The following is a 21,269-nucleotide window of genomic DNA, read 5'->3' on the forward strand; positions in this document are numbered from 1 at the left end:
TTGTTTCAGATACTATTTTTATTAATTTCCCAATGCAGAATGTACAGAGCACTGAAGTTAAATACAGCCCCAGCCTTGCATTGAAACAAAAATTATGAGCAAGTTCTTCATAGTGTTGAAAGAGACAAGAAGGGTCACTGTGAGTTAGCAGCTATGAGACCTCTTATCTTGGCTGTAAATCAGCAGTCAGGGGCTGCAAGACTGAATTCTTTCTGCTGGATTGATTGATTGCCTCCACAAAGTTTCTTGTTTCAAGACTGTTTAAGGCTGCTCCTTAAAGAGGTTTGCCTGGTATAATATAAGTAAGATTAGAACTTCGATAAACATGCTACTACTCATGTCAAAGTTCGTCTGACATTTTATTTTCTAGTGTACATGATAGGGCATGAAGTCTTCAGGATCTTTTTACCTCAAAAATATTCTTTTTTTCTTCCTTGTTGAAGCTCATCAGTAGTAACAGAGGACTTTTTGTTGTTAGTTTAAATCTAAGCAGTGTGGGATGCAGTGAGTTTCCAGTCAACATATCTTTTGACAGTGTTTAGTGAAATATTAACATAATCAGTGTTCAAGAGGAGAATCTGTGTAAGTGCTCTTCCAGAAAATGGTTCAGTATTCCTACATGGAAACAAATTGTGGTGGCAACACAGGACAAGAAAAAAAGGAATCCAAGTACAGTCAAGTCCAGGGGATAGTTTTAGAGGAGACTCTGAACATGACTGAATCCTATTAAACAAGAATTTCGCCAACACTGTTACAGATTTTCACCAGGGGACTGCAGGTGGGCATCTCTTATATACTATATTTCATTAGAATTAAGTGAGAGTCACCATGTGGTTAGGATTCAAAATTTCAATCCAGTAGCCATCAGGATCCTGAACAAATGCAAGTCCTTTCATTTTACCTATTAGAGAGATAAAAAAAAAAAAAAGATCAAGTTAAGACTGGTTCTTAATGTCAAATATTACTACTTTGAAAAATATTTTTCTTTTTTTCATTTTGCATGAGAATTAGTTCAAATTTAGACAGATAATTCTAAAAATATCAAGATTACTTTTTAATCAGCATTAGATCTTTGTATGCTGGACTGTCAATCATACTCTCAAAGTTGTAGGTTAAAGTCACTTTGGAATTCCATCTTTTGTTGACTGAAGTTTTTTGCATATGCCCCTGTAAGTGTTCACCTGTTTCATAAAACAGGACAGAATAGTTCATGTTTGATCAGTAATGCAGGAAAAAACCCCACACTGGATCTCCCAGCCTGCTCCACAAACAATGTGAAGTACAAAACTTTATAGTCTAAGCTTCCTGTCCTACATACCTTCATTCCATATCACTTCACAGCTCCAAGTCAGCAGCCCTCACTTCAAGTCTCTCAAGGTTTAACAGGTGCTGAACAAAGTTCAAACTCTAAAATGCTAGAAATACCAAGTTCAATTCTTAAATCAATAAATCTGTGTTCAAGTTAAGTTTTCAGCTATACTTCCTATATTTGTTTCAGCTGAGAACACAGTGAATAGGATGAAAATCCCTTAAGTCTCTTTTCAATTACTAGTATTAAATGTCTGTTTTGGAACGCATCAGTCCTAAAATTCTCACGAGATTTTCATTAAAGGGAATCCAGTTGAAAAATGCAAGATCTCACCACTCACTTCTGCATTTTAGGCTATTCTGATATTTTACTAAAGGTCAGGCTGCATACAGAAGGCACACAGCAGACTCATGAGCTACTGTTATAGAGATGGATCTATTGCCAGTTTTGCCCACTGTATTAGAGGTGCAGGTGTAACTGGTTCTAGAACCTTCTAAGCAGTGGCAATTACTAGAAACATGTTACCAGCTGTCCAAAAAGATCTACTGGACAGAATATACTAAAAACAAAGAAAAAAACTGACTTGCATCTCTGATAAAAGACTTACCATCATCTGGTTTCTTCACAAATTTCACTCCTAGTTCTTCGAACCTCTTACAAGCTTTATAGACATCAGGAACAGCAATCCCAATGTGTCCTGTGCAATAAGGCAAAAAGAGTGAAGTAGACTGTAAATATTGCTGCGTGTTCCAGGAAAAAGTTGGCTCAGTACTTCATCCTCTGCAAAACTTTCACATGCTGTAGTTCACATAAAATATGATTTTGTAGAAGAAAAACACAGCTTCCAAAAAGAAGAGCATTTTGGGTATTAACATTATTCTCCTTCAGAGAGTTGTCCTTTGATAATAACTTTTAAAATAAGAACGATAGAGTTGGAATATCTCTAGTTGTTTAGAGAAGAATATTATCTGGAGTAGGAAAAAATGAGATTTTTCAATCAAACTGCTTTATCTGTATTTCCTTTCTTAAAGCACAGCTACATAACAGGATTTTGTTGCATTTGCTCAGTTCAACAGTACAAGGAGTTTATCATTAATGCTGTATTTGCAGAGACTGACACTAGTGCTATGCAAGGCCTGAGCTTACAAACCAATTCAGAAGCTTTAAATGTCAAATGGATAGATTGAGTGTGAAACTTATTTTACAAGCAGTGACCTTTCAAGCACTCAAGAGTATCAAATTAAGCCACACAAATAATATCCTCAGTGCTACAGACAAACAGAATTGTCCTTCTATCTTAAAATGGGTAACCGGTGGATTATAAATTAGAAACCCAAGTGTAAATCAGTTTAAACACCATGATAATCTAATACACAAGAACTGCTGTTTTTCGTTCAGCAGTTACAATTAGCATGTGTTTGCTTGTCAAATGATTAGACTCTTCCTAAAGAATGTAACTCTGGCTCATTACTCTGAAACACATTTGTTTACTTATTTTCACCATCTTCCACAGCATATATGCTGAAAGAAGAGAGATAAAGGATGAGATGCAAGTTCCCCTCTTTCCTACAGGTAGTTTGATTTTTCAAAGTAACCTATTAGACAAGTCTTTTTTATCCAAACAAGTTTAAAATATTTTCTCTACTAATTCACATTTAAAAAAACCCTACAGCATATACCCAATAATCTTTGCACAAAATTGATTTAGATGTTTTCTCAAAAACATTTGAAACTGCATTTTCACCCAAAACCCGAGAGAAAAAATGCAACCACAATAAACCAAAGTTTAAAAACTATAAACACAAAATTAAAGACCTACCAAATCCTCGGGGATCTGAATTGCCATTGTGATAAGACTGCTTTTCATCATTTTCAGTGCCCCAGTTGCTGTAAGAAGTAATTATTACATATTGAAGAAAAGCATCAAAATTAACAAATCATAAATGTTCAGTTTCCCCAGGAGGGTAAGTTCTTCCTCCTAAGAAACCAGAGAATTTCATCTGTTGGCTGCATTCATTAATCAAGATTTTCCCTAGTCATGAGTTCTCGGGATAAGCTTGGGGCTAATCCAGTCATGTTCACAGGCCTTCACTAGTATTCAGGGTCCACATTTGAATGAGCCAGAAATATTCCTGTCTCATTCAGATTAGAAAAAAAGGTTTTGCTGCATGAGACAGTTTATCTACCCATCACTGGGGAACAAAAAGTGAGGGTAGCAGGTCCTGCAGCTAAGTAAGACAGTGGGAGATTTGGGAGATTCTATCTGCACAATTACAATAATTAGTAGCATTAACCAAATTGTTCTGTTTACAGGAAGTGTATGTTTTGACTTAATATCTCTTTTGATTAGATTCCAAAAGCAATAGTTATCTATTACTAGGACGTTTTGGGGATCCAAAAAAAAAAGGTCTAATCACATTGGGTTTTCCTAAATTCCTCACCTAAGTGTCAGGCATACTCATATACTGAAAATATAGCAAGGATTGTTTCATATTTATGTGCCACTGTTCACCTAGCAGTTTGAAAGAGTTCTGAAGTGAGGCAGATTAAGCTTTCCAAGTATCTAATCTCAGCCATATTTTAAGGATCTATGACAGTGAAGATGTATCCACAGTAATGATTAATTTTTTTATTCAATCCAACAGGATTTACACTTATCCAATTCTGTTTAATCACGGTTAGCTAAATGTCATCTCTCATTATATAAATACTTACTGTGTCAGTTCGAGTGTAGCTTTTCTAGAAAAGGTCCAAGGTGTTCTCTCCGTTTTATCTTTTGGGATATCGTTTTTATCTTCATAGCCCAGGAAATACAGTGAGAACTTCATAGTAGGAAAGTCAAATTTTTGAAGCAGTCTAAATGGTGACAATTATTTTGAAACAGTAACTTAAAAGGGTGATCAGGTAGCTTCTGCTATGGAGGAATTATTTCTGTGAATTTTTGCCTTTCTGTAATTCACATCTTAAAATAGCTACATTTTAAACTATCAAATAAAACCATCCAGAACCCATTACAAACCTACAAAAATTAGAAGAAATAGATTCTTAAAGGCAGAGTACCAGTAAGTAAATAGCAAAGTCAGTACATAGGCTTGGGCCTTGAGGATGTCACTCTGTTACTTGTCTGTATTTCCACTGGAAGATCTTTAACAACTTATTCTTTGGTGAAATTTTAAACTTACACATTTTGAAGAGGTCACTGGCATCAGACGAAGTTTTAAGAACATAGCAAACACACCTTTAGATGAAATACTTTTACGATTTCAATAGCTAGCTATAATAATAAAATTGATTTCCAATGTGACAATTTAATCAACTAAAAAATACTTGAGGCATACATTTTTATGTAGAACATTTAACTGGAACAAGTAGGCACACAAAATGAATCTAATTTCTTTTTCAGCTTGCAAAGTACTTAATTTTTTTTTGACACATTTTCACTACAGTGGAAGTACTTTATTTTACTTTAATCTGGACTCTTTTCAATATATTTAAAAACACAGTGGAATTTTGTTTTGAAATAAGTCACATCAAATGGCAAGAAAGTGCAAAGAGGCTCAGCATGAACTCATCAGACTACTGCAGGGCATCTGCCTCCCAAAAGCCTTCTCCAAAAGACTGAGTTTGGACCTTCTCTCCACCCTCTGTTGCCTTGTTCTTTTATAACTGGAGGTGGTCATCAGCCACCTCTGAGAACTAGTAGAAAACTTAATTTGAAGATTTATAGCAATGACTCCTGATTATAAGCACTGTCATAACAATTGCCAGTTAGCTGCAGCCTCAGTGAGGAGGAAGTAAGCAAGTTGTACACTCATAATTAATGACCTATTTAGGAAAAAAAGAAACTTCTAGTCAAGGCCCATATTAACTCATTTGCAGCTTAGGCATTAACCATGCTATTGGAGTCCTCAGAGACTCTGCCAGACTGTCTAACTGAGCATCAGCTGATGGGCCAGCATTGTTTATGTAGTTGGACCAATTAGTATAATTACATAAAAATAAAAAAAATAAAAACAGGAGGAAAACGCAGGCTTATTGTGGCATATAACTTCTACTCACGTCATTCCAAGAACCCTTGTATAAAAATCCAATGACTTCTTAGGATCTTTTACTCTTAACATTGTCTGCTGGAACATAAAATCCTGTGGGGAAGAAAGGTTTATTATTTATACACCAACCAAAATTGAATTATGGGTATTAACAAAGTTAGTAATGAATCTAAAACCAGGAGGTTCAGAAGTAACAAACAGAGGACTACATTAAGGGTAAATAAACCTTTTTGTCCTGATCCTACACATACAGATTTTTGTTAAACCAATATGCCTTTGTAACATAAGGTTTAAAACAAATAAAACCATGACTGATATCACTCAATACATATTATCAGTGGTATCAAAAAACAGTATTCTTCTTACATTTATTATTCTTTTATGGGGCTGTAGAACACATGAACAACTTCACATGCAAGCAGACCAGATATGTGAATATTCGATATTGGGCCTCACTGCAGACATAGAATTTAAATACAGATAAACTCCTGAACTCATCATTTTTATTATTTCATTGCACAGGTGTTGAATTTCTGCCAAGCTTGATGATATCTCGGCAGCAAAACCAGGCTCCAACTCTGTAAGGATATTTTCTGGAAGCCACAAGGCAACTCTAAATACCAGGGGGCTTGTGAACGACTAAGTGGGTAAAAAGTGAACGGTAGGACAGTAGACAGAGGTAATGAGAGGAGGGGGAAAAAAAGGCAGATGTAGAACCACTGAAATGCAATTACGTTCTTCTAATAAAAAAATAACAACGTTTGGGGTGGTTTGGGGTTGCTTTTGTTCGGGGGCTCACAGGAGCCGGCCCCGCCCGCCTGCCCCCTTCGCCACCACGCTCAAACCGCGCCAGGCCGGTCCCGCCGTTCAAGCCGTCAGGGCAGCTCCGTGCCGAGCGACCCCCGCCGGGACCCTTCCCGGCCCCATGCCGCCTCCCATCCACCGCACGTCCGCCCTGCAAAGAGCGGCGCGGGGACCGGGGAAAGGCGGGCACCGGCGCCGCCGCAGAGCAGCCGCCGGCAGCCCCGGGGCTCCCGCGTCACCCCCATCCACCCCACCTTCGTGCTGGCATCCGGCTCCGAGCAGGCGCCGTAGGCTGCCTCGTCCGTGAGCCCGCTGAGTTCTGCGGGGGCCGCCATGTCGGGAGAGGGAGAGACGGAGGAGGAGAAAGAGGAGGAGCAGGACCCGGAGGGAAGGCGGAGCTGCGGCCCGCCCCGCCTTGCTTGCTGCCGGGCCCCTCCCTCGCAAGGGAGCCCGTGGAACGCTGTGTGGGTGTATGGTCAGGTTCCGAACAGGGTTCTGCCTGTTCGTTCGTGATATCGAGCCTCTCAAGATTTGAATCAAACTTCGTATGCTTGGCTAATCTTTTTGCTTTACGAAAAAGCGAAGACGAGTGGGCTATCTGGACGATAGCCATCAGGAGTGAAGTCAGCAAAACTGAGCAATAACTGGGACAAAGGTAATTCCGGCAATCGTGACCACCGACTCATTGACCACCTACTCAAAACAGACTCCAAACTCAAATGGAAGGAAGAACCGCACCTGCGGAATAATTAGCATGAGAAGAGAGAGCTACAACTAACAAATAGGGGATTAAATACTAATTAATAGAAAAGTTGTGTAGTTTGTAACCAATTAATGCTGATGCCTTAGTTTATTGAAATGTATGAATAGTGTAAAATTTTGATGATCGGGCAGCCAGCCTTTCATGAGTTACAACCCAGCTCCCTACTTTGCGCAAACTAGAATAAAGAATAGAAATACCTCGCCTTGATGTGTGAATGGGTGCTGTGCACCCAGTAACAAGCCCATGTTCGGGATACGATAAGGAGCCTCCCTGAGGAAGGAGCCTCCCTGACTGTGGCGTTACTTAGCTGAAGCGTGGAATGAAAGCATGGATCCCTCATGCTGACTTGATGATACATTCCTCCAGCTTCCATCTTCCACCACCAGGCCGAGGGTACCACACCAGCACCTGGGCAGGCACAGGCACTGTAACCCAGCTCCATTTGAATGGTGATCCTTTTGTAAATCCTGGTGGGATCAGGCTGGTTGGGAATCCTAGACTTGCCCTGTTCACAAACATACATATGGTGTGCTCAATATAATATGTTACCTCATTAATGTTTATTAATTAAAATATTTAAAGAGGGGGTGCCAAGAGGATGAAGCCAGGCTTTCCTCGGTGGGGCTGAGCAATAGGACAAGAGGCAACAGGCAGAAATTGGTGCACAGAAAGTTCTACCTGAATATCAGGAAGAACTTCTTTACTGTTTGGGTGACCGAGCACTGAAACATTACCTAGAGAGGTTGTGGAGTCTCCCTCATTGGAGATATTCAAGAACCACCTGGATGCAATCCTGTGCAGTGTGCTCTAGGATGACCCTGCTTGAGAAGGGAGGCTGGACCAAACGACCAACTGTGGTTCCTTGCAACCTTACCAATTCTGATTCTGTGATTTGATATTGACAGAGGTTGGTTTCTGCTTTTGCCTCCAGGCACTGGGAGAAGATTCCAAGTAGCATATGTCACCCTCCAGAGTTATGCAGTGACCATTAGTATAATCAATCATTTCAGGCCTAAGAAAGATGAATAGTATTTTTCTCAAAAACTCAGCATGAAAACCAGGATAGAATACTCGGGGGGGGGGGGGGAGGGATTAAAAATTAACTTTTGATAATCGAGAGGAAAGCACTTGCAGTGCAGCGTTCCCTCTGCCTTACTCAAGTAACTTCCATGGCCGCATTCAACCACACCAACCCCCCGGGGAAGGGGGAACCCACGGGACCCCCGTACACGAGACCTTTACGGTAGAATGACAGCTTCTGGGGGTCGAACTTCGGCCGGTCCTGCGCGGGGCCGCAGCGACGCGCGGGCACAGCGAGCGGGCGCCGGCAGCGCCTCTGCGGCTCCCGGGCCGGCGCGGGGTCCGCGGGCGGCAGCGCCGCCTCAGCCCCGCGGCCGCGGCTCCCGGGCGGGCGTTGGAGACGCTGGCCCGAACCTCGGCCCGAGACCCGGCCCGAGACCCGGCCCGAGCCCCCGCAGCTGTTACGAGTCCGCTGCGACCCCTCTCCAGGATCTCATCTGCCCGGCGAACGCCCGGGCGCGGGAGGAGTCGCAGGCGGGGAGGAGCCGCCCCGCGGCGGGCGCCGGGCGTTGGACCCCCAGCTCCGCCCGCTCCGGCCGCTGAAGGGAGCGCCGGCGGGCGCTGCGCTGCCCCGGCGCTGCTCCCGGCTCCCCGCCCTGCGAGGAGGCATCGCTCCGGCGAGGTCGGTGAAGCTCTTCGCCTGAATCTCTCTGCCAAAGCTGAAGTGCCGGTTAAGGCACTTCAACTTTTCAGAGGAGAGTCAAAAGGCCGTATTCTCCGTGCTCTGTGCTTAGGAATGCTCCACTTTCCTCCCTCACCTCATCCTTCTTCAGCCCTCCTGAGATGCATGCTCGAAGCCAGACCTACTCTTCTTGAATGAATAGATCCTGTAGACAAGGTTTTGGGCATTCTGGAGGGGAGGAAAGGGGATTTTGGCATAAAAGCACATCTGCTGTTCCAGACGGGAGAGGTGGGCAGCTGGAGTTCATGCAGGTTTTTGAAAAGTGAAAATCTCAGCTGAGCCACCAGATAATCTTGAGTATAGATTTTGGAGAGCCAGGGAGGATGCCAGTATACAATGAAGTCTTTGTGGTTTTTTTAAAAGAAAGCTGTGAGAACCCCACCTCTTTTATCTTGGGCTTTAGGGACTTTAGGGGAAGGTATCAGCTAAAAGAGAACTAGTTAAAAGGCTAGAACCTTTGTGCCTGAGTGGAATAATCAAGGAGGAAAGTATCCCTGCTAACCTTGTAGACGACCAGGCCAGTCATAGAAAAAATGAAGAAAAAACAAAAAGCAAAGGAATGTAATTAATTAAGGTGGTTTTTTTTTCCCTGAAATTTGTTTTGTGTGGTTTTTTCGGTAGTATTTTTACTTCGAGAGACAGATGAACATTTTCTCTAGCAGGTGATCGTATGCCAAAGACCGTAGAATAGTGGCCACTTTGTCACCTATTACATCAGCAAAAATAAGGAGCTAGTAGTGTAATACCAAGTGTTGCTTTTCAGGTCAGCCTCACCTTTGATTATTTCTTGAATCAGGCAATAGTGTCTAAGAGAGTGGATAACACTGCTACATCTGCGATTGGCTGCCCTAAGGCCCTCACAAGAGCTACTAAGGAATTCTTGATAGTTATTGTAATCCTTGTTGTAATAGTATGCTGAGTAGAATAGCAATTTCTGTGTATGCAAGTTTTTTGTAAGATCAGTTGCTGAATTTGTGTATATATTTTAGAAACTAAAATTTAAACAAACCATTTGTACTCTAAACCATTTCTATTTCTCAGTAATCAGATATGCACTGAAAGTATTAATATTTTAAAACATATTTGTTATATAGAAAGATTTTCACTCCACAAAACATAAACGTATGATAAATTGATTTTAAAAAATGTTTTCAATCTTCAGCTTGACATTTGCAAGCTATCATAAAATGTATCTAAATGTCTGATAAGAACTGGAAGAGGACTCTATGCGACTACTGAATTTATATCCTTGGGAATTCGTTTTTGAGATGCTCCTGTTTTCTTGAAAAGGTAGACTTTAAATGTCTGGATTGTTATAAACATTTTTGGTTTTTTTGCAAATTCCAGATTTCAGAATGGAGGGGGTACAAAAAAGTAATAAAGGAGGTTCAAACACTCGAGAAAATGCTGGGCGTAATCTCACTGGTTCTATCATGAAATCAGAAGACGCCGTAACCAGAACTACTCACCCTGCTCAACGAACAGGAAGCGTTTCCTCTTCTCGTGGATCTTTTTCAAGTCAAAGTCTGTCTAAGATTTACCGCCCTAGTGTAGCGACAAACATACAAAGTTCCAAAGCAAAACAGGTTATAAATTTTTTCAGATCATTAAATACAGTTTATATAAACAGTTAGTTTTGGGGGGTTTTATTTTTATTTTTTTTTTATTTCTAAATTTCCTTATACTCGATCCTTTTACTAAATTATTTCTGGTAGAAAGTGTGTCTTTGTTTTCAATGTTAGTAATATTCTAAGATTTTATTTTTAAAGTAATGGGGCCCCTGGTGGTCTAGTGGTTAGGGTGCAGGACTCTCACCACTGCGACCCGGGTTCGATTCCCAGCCCCCCGGGCAGATGGAGCTCGTTAGCCCTGTAAGGCAATCCATCTAAGAGAAGGTCACTCTAAACAAACCTATGTCCTGGGAACCTCACTGCCACTGTCCAAGCTTGCTTGGCCCCGGCAGATGAACCTCAGGATTAAAGGGTGGGCTCAGTTCAGCGCACGCTGTGTCTCACCTAAAAAATCCACTGCGCAGGCTCGAAGGGTTAATGACCTTTCCCAAATCTTTGCTCGCGAAGACTGGCCATTATTTTAAAGTAATAGAGGAAGGAAGAAGGAAATATTAATTGAATCATTTACATTAAAGCAAAGCTCTACTCTGTTCCTGCAAATATTTACCCATGTTTTGACCTTTCTGTATTAATATAATAAATTGAAATTTTGATAGTGAAAAATAAAATCAGTTAATATGTCACAGAAATATTTTAAAATCTAGCTAGTAGTATTTTTAATATTTGTTTTTCCTTGACATATCCTTAGAGTTGAGTTTACATCTTATCATAATTCTTAATTATTTGTTCTTCTGTTAGCCTCTGAAAGTTTAGATATTTTTAAAGAGTAGGGCATTTATGTAGTTGCATAATACAAGACAGTAGATTTCAGCATTAACTGCAAGTTAAATAGGTCATTATTGTGATCATTTTGTGTATTTTTAGTTTGAAAGATATGTTTCATGTTTTAGGCTCAATACATACAAGCAAGAGAACATCGAAAAGCACAAATTAATGCTTCATATAAATACATATTTGAAGTTCTCAGTGCCAGGATAGGATTAGACTTAGCAACTGTGGAAGAAATGATTTTGGATGCCCCTTCGGTGAGTCTGTTCTGTATACTTGTTGATTTAAATTGTTAGTTAAAATATGTAGCAGATTACCTATTTGATTTGAATTGTTATTCATCACTTTGATTGTTTCTGCCAGAAAATGTGATTATTAAGGCACACAACTCATCTAAAAGGATACCTGACTAAATCTTTCAGCTTAGTTTCCTGGCAGATCTGCAAATATCCCCAAGGTTTTTGATTGTGGCTTTTTCATCTTTCTTATCTCAAGGAAAATATAAATACTGCTGTTGTTTTGACTGAGGAATTTCTGGTCACATCTACCAGTTCCAACAATTTTATTCATCTCAGCCTGACATTATTATATTCTAATGATGATCATTTTTATTTGTTAAGCAAGTTCTCACTGAAATTCCAAAGATTCTGCAAAAACTTCGTGGGAAAATTTTGAAAATTAGGAGTGCTGTTAGTAATAAGAGGGGCAATTAATTAATCCTGCATCATTTAAATACTATAATGACATTTGGAAAGACCCACTGAATAATTTCAGTTTTGACTGCTTTGTTTATTTTTAAATGTTTTTTTTGTGATACATAGCATTTCCAGTTTTAGTTTATTCATAAACAATTTAGGCTGTTGGGGCTATGTTAACACTGTCCTTCAATGAATTGTCATTTAATAAATTGCCATATACATATCATGTCTTTGACATCCATGAGCTAGGTTTAACCCTTTAAAACATTAGCCTGCATATGTATTCACACAGTGAGTGTGGGTACCACATGGACACGAACCGAAGCTCTTTGCAGAATCAGGAGCTGCAGTGACAGCTCCTGTCTTACCTTGGATGTAGAACCATAGAACCCCAAGAGTTAGTTTGCCTTTCTCTTTTGTCAGTGAGCTTTCAGTACTTTAACAATTTTCTTTTTTTTTTCCCTATTTTTGAGGTGGAGATTTTTAATGTGTTTTTCTCAGTTTTAACCTTGTTATTCACTAGTACCTAGTAACCAAAGCAAAATTGATTTCTAGAGCTGGCTTGCTTTTGCTTCTTTTGTTTTCACGTGATGTTGTCTTCTCACAAGAGTGGGTTTAAATCCTGTCCACCTGGGTGTCACTCATCTTCCTATCACTGTTTTGATTCAGTTTTTATATTTTCTTATAAGAAACATAAACTCCTAAGGAATATACCACATCTAGAAGTGCATCCTTTGTCCTTGAACAGGTGATTTGTCTCCAGAGATCGTTGCTTGCTAAATTTCTGATGTTTTTCTGATGGGGAGGAAACAGAAGGTCTCACTACCAAGGCTGAGCCCTTCAGTTGGACAGTTTGAATGCCCAATCACATCTTGTTGAGCTAGTTGTCCTTGCAGATACTTACAGAGACTGTGAAAGAAGCTGAATTTTGACCAAATCAGTCAATATCTTGTGATCTCTGTGTCTTCTTTCAGTGCTTTTCAGAGCTTTGTTCACTTCCTATTAAATCCCATATCCTGGTTTTACCAGGACACACGAATTGTCTAGGACAGTTTGAAGATTTGGATTTTTGAAACTCTAACTCTAATTTCAGGCAAGTTCTTCAGAATGACAATCCATACACAAGCAGTGTTTGTTACAAAGCTTTCCATCCTTGCACCATCCAAAGCACCTTGTGTAACATGACAAAATCAAAATGGACATCTAGAGACCTGTAGTCTCTACTACACCTTTTAGGGTGGCCAGTTTATGGACAGGTACAGCAAGCTAATTATGAGGCAACATGGTCTCCCTCAGATGTGATCTCATTGTTCTTCCAGAGGTCAGCAAAATCTTTCTCATCATGGAAAACTTTGGGAGCCAATGTGGCCAGTTCATGTCTCCAGAATAAAATGTTCATGTGTCATGTTACTCTTCTTACATGAATTAATATTTTGTGTTAAGGCATACAGTAGCAATAGCAGAATATGTCAAGTCATGGAAATGTTCTGTGAATGTTTCTAAGTCTCTTATGACCAATTACTTCAAGCTGGTACTTACTGATCTCTGTGAGTGGCAGATATTCTCCAATATCTCTGTGCTACTGGACAAAATCATAAATGTTTGATGCACAGTTACCAGGAGCTAGGCCACCTGTGTGTGGTTCAGTACTTGAAGGAAATATTTGAAATATCTAATATGCTGGTTTGTATCTTCTCACAATGTTTGAGGATAAACCTTGCATTCCAACAAAACTTTAAAAAGCAGCATGGTGAAATTAGTTTTGCATATCCTAAAGGCACATAAAAATATTTTGAGTAACAAGTATTTACTTTTGATTTAACAGTTGGAGGCCTTTGATTCTTTTTTTGCCAAGCGAGGAAGAAAAGCATTGAAAATTTTCTATCAGGAAGGAGATGCACCAGGAATAGGTAAATGTTTAGCAATATTAATACAGGCAAATGTAATAGTGCATTGTGTTGCTCATTTTGTTTGATGTTTCCCAGAAAAAAAATCTATTTTTCACTTGTTCAGAATTTTGCAACCTTTTTCTCTAAGAACTGAAAATTAGTATTTTAAATGCTCGTTTCAACTCAAATTGTTTAGAAAAAAATACTCAATTTTAACAATTCTTGGGAGAAAGGATATTAAACATTCTCCTGAAGTACTGAATTGGTTGTAACTTTTTCATATGAAAATTTTGCCCCCAGTTCATTAGAAAGCACTTTCATAAAACCTGTCTGAATTCGCATTTATTATAAATATTTGAAATTTTTCAGTTTTCAGATGCTTGATAGAGAAGTAGAATTTAATGTCTGAATTCCCTAATGATTCTCTAATCACTGCACATGCTGTTCCCTTACCTATGTGTATTAAACTATCAAATTGAATAGGATTATATCCACAGAGGATCCGAGGCTATTCATAGTCTCTATTTTCTCACTCAGACCTGACGTCTTGTTTGATAGGATGAATGCAAATAAGCAAAGTACCTTAGTCACCAGCAAATTGTTCCAGAACGATAAGCCTGAACAAATTACCCTTTCTATGCAGTACAATGTGCCAAAATAGCTTTGTAAGATATATGGTATGTGTTTGGTGTACCTTTCTAATGGTGTAGTTAATTACAGTCACAAATTCTTCTGGTTTTTGTTCTCTTACAAAAGAAGAAAATAAATTATTTATGTGTTCAGTTTTCTTTCCCTACATTGATTTAAGCATTTTATAATACCCTCACTTTTTAAAATAGTGACATCTATGAAATTCCTTTTCAGAGTGTGGTCGGACAATTCCAGGTGCTGCAAAAGGAAGTAAAGTGATGCAATTTTATGTGGACAAGGCACCAGACAAAATCATAGGACAATGCTTATTTTTTGTTCGTTGTAAGAATGACAGTGCTATAAATGAAAAAACTATACATGAGGTAGCTATTTTTTGTGTCATTATTTTTTTCAATATCGACACATACCTAAAATTACTGGTAACTGCATTTTTTGAATGTTAAGTTTTATCACACACTTTGCTCTCCATTTTCAGTGGACAATGGATAGCGGTATTGCTTCAGCAAATGCTCAGGATATCTTTTGAATTTAATGTCTTACAGGATTCTTGCTCAAGAATTCGACATTTAGATAAATTTCTTATTCTCCTTGATGTTTCTGGAGCAGTTAAAGCCACTAAGTACATTTTAGTTGTGATGAAAATCTCTATAAACTACAAGGACACACAGAAGACTTTATTGCAAATACCAGGAGACAAAAAGTTTACCTGTACCATTCTGTTTTACGTTTCTTTGAATGTGCAAAAAACAGTTATCCTATGTAAATTATGTAGCATGAGTTTTTACAAGACAAATTCTTGGCTAAGTGTAGGCTTTGTTCTTTTTTATAGCTACACATCTTAATACTCAGGCAGCGCTTGAGGGACTGTGAATTGCAAAGAAACAGTTTTACATATGTATCTTTTAATTAATATAATTTCAAATTCTTCAAACAGAAAATCCAATATTAATTTATATATTTTATATTAAAATATTCCATTCCTTTGGAGAGCTAAGAAGGTGAAAGAGGAAAAGCATCATTAGAAGTGATATACAAAATCTGTTTTTATCAGGAATCTAAATATTGGTCGTAAATATTACTTTTGCATCAGGTTCTTTCCAAGTACATTCCAAATACTGAAGAGATAAGGAAAAGCACTTTATGTCCTAGGAAGTTCGTTGCATGAAGTATGTTAATACTTGCTTATTTGAAAGACATTAAAAATACTGGAATATTGAAAATAATCAGAACTTGTAAAGTTTAGTTTTGGAGAGTAGGAAAAAAATTTCCTCTCACCCAAAGTAATATACATTTGGTCAGATAACTGCTTCTAATATAATTTCAGATATAAACACTCAGAGCACTTTTTGCTCTTAATGCATTTCATGAATTAGTAGCTAATTTTAGGTGGGGACATTTTTCTACAATTTAAAAATTTCCAAACTCCTTGTATGACAGGGAAATAACTGAAGTTACAAAAGCATAACCTGACAGCCTTCTAAAACTCTATTAAATCATTATTGACTTCCCTTTTTTAATGAGAACACCGTCTATGGGCACATTGGAGGTGTATTTTTTAAAGATTTTCTCTCCTTAAATGAAAGTTTTAGTTGGCATATTGGAGCGCTTTTGTAAAAATACGCTGAACTTAAAATACTGTTTCTAGATTAAGTTACTGCATTACTAACAATCATTTTGTTACAATGCAGGAGATCTTCTTTGGTGTTTTCGATGCCACTGAAGGACTCCTACGTGGCATTAAGAATATGATAGAAAAGGTTTTTCTCCCTGCTATCCTCGCAACAAGTAACTGGGGTACTTTAGGTGAGACCAAAGAGGATATAAAAGACAAACAGAATTTTCTGGAAATAATTAACAGATACCTTTCATTTTTAGAAGGTAAGCATTGCATTTAGGAAAGATACTAGAGCAAATCTATTTAAAGATTTCCATTTAAAGGCAGTAGCACATAGATAAGGTTCTTTTCACATTTTGCAAGAAAAACATAATTATCAATTACTTGCATAATAAATACACGAGTTGATTATTTTCTTGAGGAAATAGTGATATGTTACTTTTAAGGAGGATCACCAGATTTAAAACTAGAATTTTCTGCTTTATGTGAGTACAGTAAAGTGGCTATTATATTGAAACAGCACTGAGTGCAGACATAAATATTTTGAAATTTAAATTACTTAGACTGGTAGAAATTTATTTTAAAGTCTTAATTGGTTTTATATTGTGATTTCCTTTTTTTTTTCAGGTGCTGCAGCAAGCATTGAAGGAATTGTTGAGTTGAAAAAAATAGATTACATAAATTTTTCTGAACTCCGATCCTTTGAGAAAATAGCTGCAGCGGCTGACAATTACGACACAGTCCGCCAACTAGAGGAAGTACTTATGATATGGTATAAACAAATTGAACATGTAAGTTGTTGTTTTAACACATCTATTCAGCATGAATATAGATAGATGTTCATAAATGATATATGAGACTTGCCTGTAGTTAGCCAAAAGCCTCAGCTGCTTCTCCACCTGAGTTAAGACAAGTGCTTTGCTTCTATGCACAAGTTAAGCAGATAGTCCTTATCCCTAGGAACTTACAGTCTAGCAAGAATAAGAGTTTCTGAACAATTAAGACAAAAAAGTAAGAAAAAGAGAACAGAAGCATGCAGGAATAATAATACTGGTGAGGACCACATATGTATATAGAACTTACCTAAATGTACATTGCCGGTGAAGTGTCTGCTGCCACTAGTGCTGTGAGATACTGTTTCTAGAAAGATCTTTGACCAGGACCAGGAGGACATTTTTTGTCCTGCCTAAGTACTGCGTGGGAAGGTCTCAGTTATCCAAGAAATTAGTGTCTGAGACTTCCATGAAAAACACAGAATCCTTTGTCAAAATGAAAATCTGTGTAGACTGGGCATAATATGTTTAGTGTGTTTAGCTCACAAGAATAAAAATATAAAAGACATGTAAAAAGAGCTGTCTGCATGTTTATCCACATAAAAATGGGTACATTTATGGGTGATATTTAGTATTTTCATTAAAGTAGCTCTTGAAGATTTTTACTAGTGAAGTTACATTTGGTGCATTTCAATTCATAGATTCTGATTAAAGAGAGAAATATAGGTATATGCTGATATTCACCCAGTTTATGACAGGAGTTGAAAATACATTTTAACTGCCTTAATTTCAGTTTAAGAATATGATTAAGTGCAATTCAGACTTAGGATGCTTTTCCAAATGGGAACTATTTTCATGTGTCATTAACTGCAAGCTTGTTCCTTATTAAGTGAGTATCCTCAAGAGTGTTTCTTCTTTATAATGACTTGTCTATTCTCTGTGGTAGGCATTTGATTTTTTTTTTTTTAAATTGGTTGCAGGTTCTGATTGAGAGCAAGCAGATAAGGAAAGAAGCTAATGATTCAGGTCCACTGACTGAACTGGAGCATTGGAAATATATGTCTGCTAAATTGAACTTTATTATCGAGCAGATCAAAGGACAAAACTGTAAAGCTGTCATTAGTGTTCTGAGAGTTGGACATTCTAAACTACTAAGGGTAATTATTTTTTTTACTATAGTAGGCAAAGCTTATGTTTTCAGGGTTTTTTCATTGCATCTAAAAGAGATTTTCTGAGAATTAAAAGAGAAAAATTTAGGTATGATGCTGGTGTGCTTAAGGTATTAAGATAAAGCACAAGACATTACAGAGATACAGCCAAAATGATCATAAAATATATTATATATATAAAAAATATAATAAAATAACTTTTATTGCTTGCTTTGACAATGCCTTTTAAAAATTCATTTACCAAGGTTTACTTCTGGAAAATAAGTGCAAATTAAGGAAATAGTTCACTATGTATGAAGTTTTTACAGTACTGTTTTCCCACTAGACATGGCAAGAGTTAGATGCCAGAATCACAGATGCAGCTAATGAGTCAAAGGATAATGTGAAATACTTAAACACACTTGAAAAAGTTTGTCGGCCACTTTATACCACTGATGTTGTAAGTATGCCTTTCATAATTTTTTAAACATAGTTTAGGTGTTTACCTAGAATGCCCAGAGCAAAATAAATCTTCTTGTACTTGGTTTAAAGTGATATTTTCTGATTTACATTTATATTTTTCTAATTTCTTTCTAAATGCCTGTCAAGCTAAATGTTGAAGCATTAGTTTATTTTATATATTACATTAAATATAGTATTTTAGAATAGGTATTTAATCAATAAACATAAATACATATGATTGCCTAATAAGTCAGTCCTGTTACCAATATTATTCTAAAAAGCAATTAAGCAAGGTACATATTTTATAATACAAGAACCTCAAAGTACGCCTTCCACTGAAAATTCCATATGTGTCAATGAATGATCACATAGCTGAAACCAAAATACCAAAATTTCAGTTATAGAGACAATAATGAAACCCGATGAGGTCCTAAACGGGTAAAATAATGTTTTAATATCAAATATAGTATTAGCTGCATCTATTTGCAGAAATACCAGCTAGTCAGCATTTAAATAATTACTTGTAAATGTACACTATTTGACCCTAGTTCAAGATATTATTTAATAGGTGTAGGAACCATTAATTATTATAACAGGTGAATTTTCCTAATGATTGTTGCAGAATAGGATGAAAGGAGGAAGTACTCTAGAAAAATAACGCTCTTTTGTTTTAAAGTGCTTTGTGTTTTGGTCCTATATGCCTCCTGTCCTTTGTCAGGAAGTGCTGCATTTCTTTTGAACCTCTAGCATCTTAGAATCCTATGAAGTTCGAACTGAGGGGAAGCAAGAAGACTGATAATATATGACATAGAGCTGCTATTGCATGTAATAGTATGAGACAAGTATGATTAACAGTATTAGTAACCTGTTTATCTTCATCTCTTCAAAGTATCGCTAGAGGGAGCCAGGTACCAGGCCATAATGATGAGCTACTTCGTAGGTGTTATGAAGACAAAAATTCTTTGTATCACAAACACTCCATTTCTGGGTGGAAACCCATTGAAGAGTTCATAATTTTACTAATATAAGATAGTTAACTACTGTTCTTTGTTTAGTCTGGAACAATTTGGATGTATCTGAATTTCTGTTTAATGTCTTTGAACGTGTTCCAGAGATCAAGTTAATTTAGGAAAGATTTTCTGTGGTGTTCAGCTTAAAAAACAATGCTAAATATACCCTCGTTTAAAAAGAACTTCAATCTGTATTGAGTTGAATTCAATATCTGGTATGGAAAACCGTTTTATATATTAACGAATGAGGAATGGAATATATGCAGATTTAGTATGATACTTAGTGTGTGTATCATAAAATATGGCATTTTGTGTATGTAGTATCACATGGTGAGATTTGTAGCTGAAGTGGGTTAATATATGAAAATTCAGACTTAACATTTAACTTAAGGCTTTGAATCAAAGAAATTTCTGTACAGTCTGGTATTCAGGGTTTTATTTTTTGTCAAGAATTGAAAAAGAAAACCGGTAGACTCAGAGTCTCCTGATTCCATTTCAGGAGTGGTGGTGGTGATGTACAATGTGGACACATGATTGGTTTTATACTGTATAGCATTTCTTTCACACTCCTGCTAAATGCAAATGCCTGCTATGTCTACCCACAGTATAAGTTTACTTTGAGTTTGCAACCCAAAGTTAGTTCCAGGAGCTTGATTTCTCCATTGAGGGGTGACAGCCAAAATTACTTTTCTTGATGTTGTGAATTACATTTTGACAAGCCCCTGATAATGTTAAGTATTATAATTTTTCACCTCTCTTCTCTTTTTTTCTCCCAAATACTTCAGAAGTGATTGAATTGCAGAGTACTTGCAATTCCACAGTATGATTTTAACAACATGAACACTGATTACATGAAATATGTGAATTATTTAGGTGTTTCATATGATAGTTGAATGAATTAGGCATTTGTTAATGAAACTAACATTGGAACAATTATTCTATTAGTTTTATGAAAGGTCTGAATTAAACATTTTATGTAAAGATTGTTATCACAATGAAATTACATAAGTATATTTAGCAACTCTACTTGAAGGAAAGCAAAAGCATTCATCACAGACAACTGCTGTGAGCTGCTAGAAAAATACTTCTGACTGTGCCAAAAAATGCAAGCTGTACTTTTTGAATTGGTTTTCAGTTTTGTTCATCAAAATAGCATATTAAAATAATTCATAACTTATAATACCTTTAATCTGATTTCTTACCAACCGATCAAGTATTTTTATTGTTCTTATTACTTGAGGTTTGAAATATTATTGAGCATGTTTAGTTTTTTTCTTTTACAAGAAACCTTTTGTTAAAATGACATGGCATTTTATACATTGGTTCATGTGATTTAGGGAAAAATATAAATTAAAAGTTATCAATAGAATAGAAATATATTTGCTAAGAATAGGAAGTAAAATTTTTCTCAAAACTCTGCTTTAAGGTATCAATGACACGTGGAATACCAAACTTGATAAAGGCTGTACAAATGATTCATGGTGTTTCAAAATATTACAATACTTCTGAGAGAATGACATCACTGCTTATAAAGGTAAATATATTAAGCAAAATGTTAATTATAAAAAAGATGTAATTTTCCAGAAGAGAAATTTTGTTTAAATCAGGAGAACATTTGTTAAAAAATTATAATAAATAGTGGAGGTCTACATGGGAATGGAAGAGAACTCTGTTGATCAAGCGAAGATTAAACTTGGATTACAGACTTGTCTTCTGGAAGGAACTTTGTTGTTATTCTTGGTTCAGCAATGTCAGTTTTTTTCTTATGTTCTTGATTAATCTTCTGACCTGAATTAATCTGATCAATTGTTTCCCAAATCACAGACTCCACAAAGATTCTTTTATTATCAGCCTTGAAGACCTAATTTGGCAGATGGCCATCAATCTGACCAGGCCATTCCTCTAAAAGGCGTGAAAGACAAAAGGTTCCTGTTTTC

At 37.1% G+C, this 21,269-nt stretch overlaps 2 protein-coding genes across 5 annotated transcripts in view; one reads left to right on the plus strand and one right to left on the minus strand.

The window, feature by feature from the left end:
• GLO1 (glyoxalase I) lies at window positions 1–8,182 on the minus strand. 2 transcript variants are annotated; one of them, XM_017806689.1, is made up of 8 exons: window positions 8,082–8,182; window positions 7,800–7,937; window positions 7,272–7,430; window positions 5,369–5,451; window positions 4,025–4,165; window positions 3,129–3,196; window positions 1,917–2,006; window positions 1–901 (listed from the first exon to the last, which is right to left on the minus strand). In XM_017806689.1, exons 2-8 carry the CDS (start codon window positions 7,881–7,883, stop codon window positions 813–815), a joined length of 714 nt encoding a protein of 237 aa, XP_017662178.1. In that variant the 5' UTR covers window positions 7,884–7,937; window positions 8,082–8,182; the 3' UTR covers window positions 1–812. The 2 variants fall into 2 exon arrangements, with proteins under 2 accessions (XP_017662178.1, XP_017662180.1); XM_017806691.1 differs by lacking the exons at window positions 7,272–7,430; window positions 7,800–7,937; window positions 8,082–8,182 and adding an exon at window positions 6,417–6,545 and having other exon boundaries at window positions 523–901.
• A 340-nt stretch (window positions 8,183–8,522) lies between these two features.
• DNAH8 (dynein axonemal heavy chain 8) overlaps window positions 8,523–21,269 on the plus strand; it is a 129,014-nt gene continuing 116,267 nt past the window's right edge. For 2 of the 3 annotated variants that reach the window (XM_017806688.1, XM_017806687.1), the window contains exons 1-10: window positions 8,523–8,627; window positions 10,035–10,273; window positions 11,209–11,343; window positions 13,610–13,694; window positions 14,538–14,686; window positions 16,013–16,202; window positions 16,567–16,730; window positions 17,693–17,869; window positions 18,207–18,320; window positions 20,759–20,866. In XM_017806688.1, the coding sequence (XP_017662177.1) occupies window positions 10,043–10,273; window positions 11,209–11,343; window positions 13,610–13,694; window positions 14,538–14,686; window positions 16,013–16,202; window positions 16,567–16,730; window positions 17,693–17,869; window positions 18,207–18,320; window positions 20,759–20,866 (1,353 nt within the window). In that variant the 5' untranslated portion in view covers window positions 8,523–8,627; window positions 10,035–10,042. Of the gene's footprint in view, window positions 8,628–8,875; window positions 8,916–10,034; window positions 10,274–11,208; window positions 11,344–13,609; window positions 13,695–14,537; window positions 14,687–16,012; window positions 16,203–16,566; window positions 16,731–17,692; window positions 17,870–18,206; window positions 18,321–20,758; window positions 20,867–21,269 lie in introns of those variants that run through there. The other variant, XM_017806686.1, reaches the window with a different exon arrangement.

Source organism: Lepidothrix coronata, unplaced genomic scaffold (assembly GCF_001604755.1).
Source record: "Lepidothrix coronata isolate B3197 unplaced genomic scaffold, Lepidothrix_coronata-1.0 Scaffold16, whole genome shotgun sequence".
Classification (NCBI taxonomy): domain Eukaryota; kingdom Metazoa; phylum Chordata; class Aves; order Passeriformes; family Pipridae; genus Lepidothrix; species Lepidothrix coronata.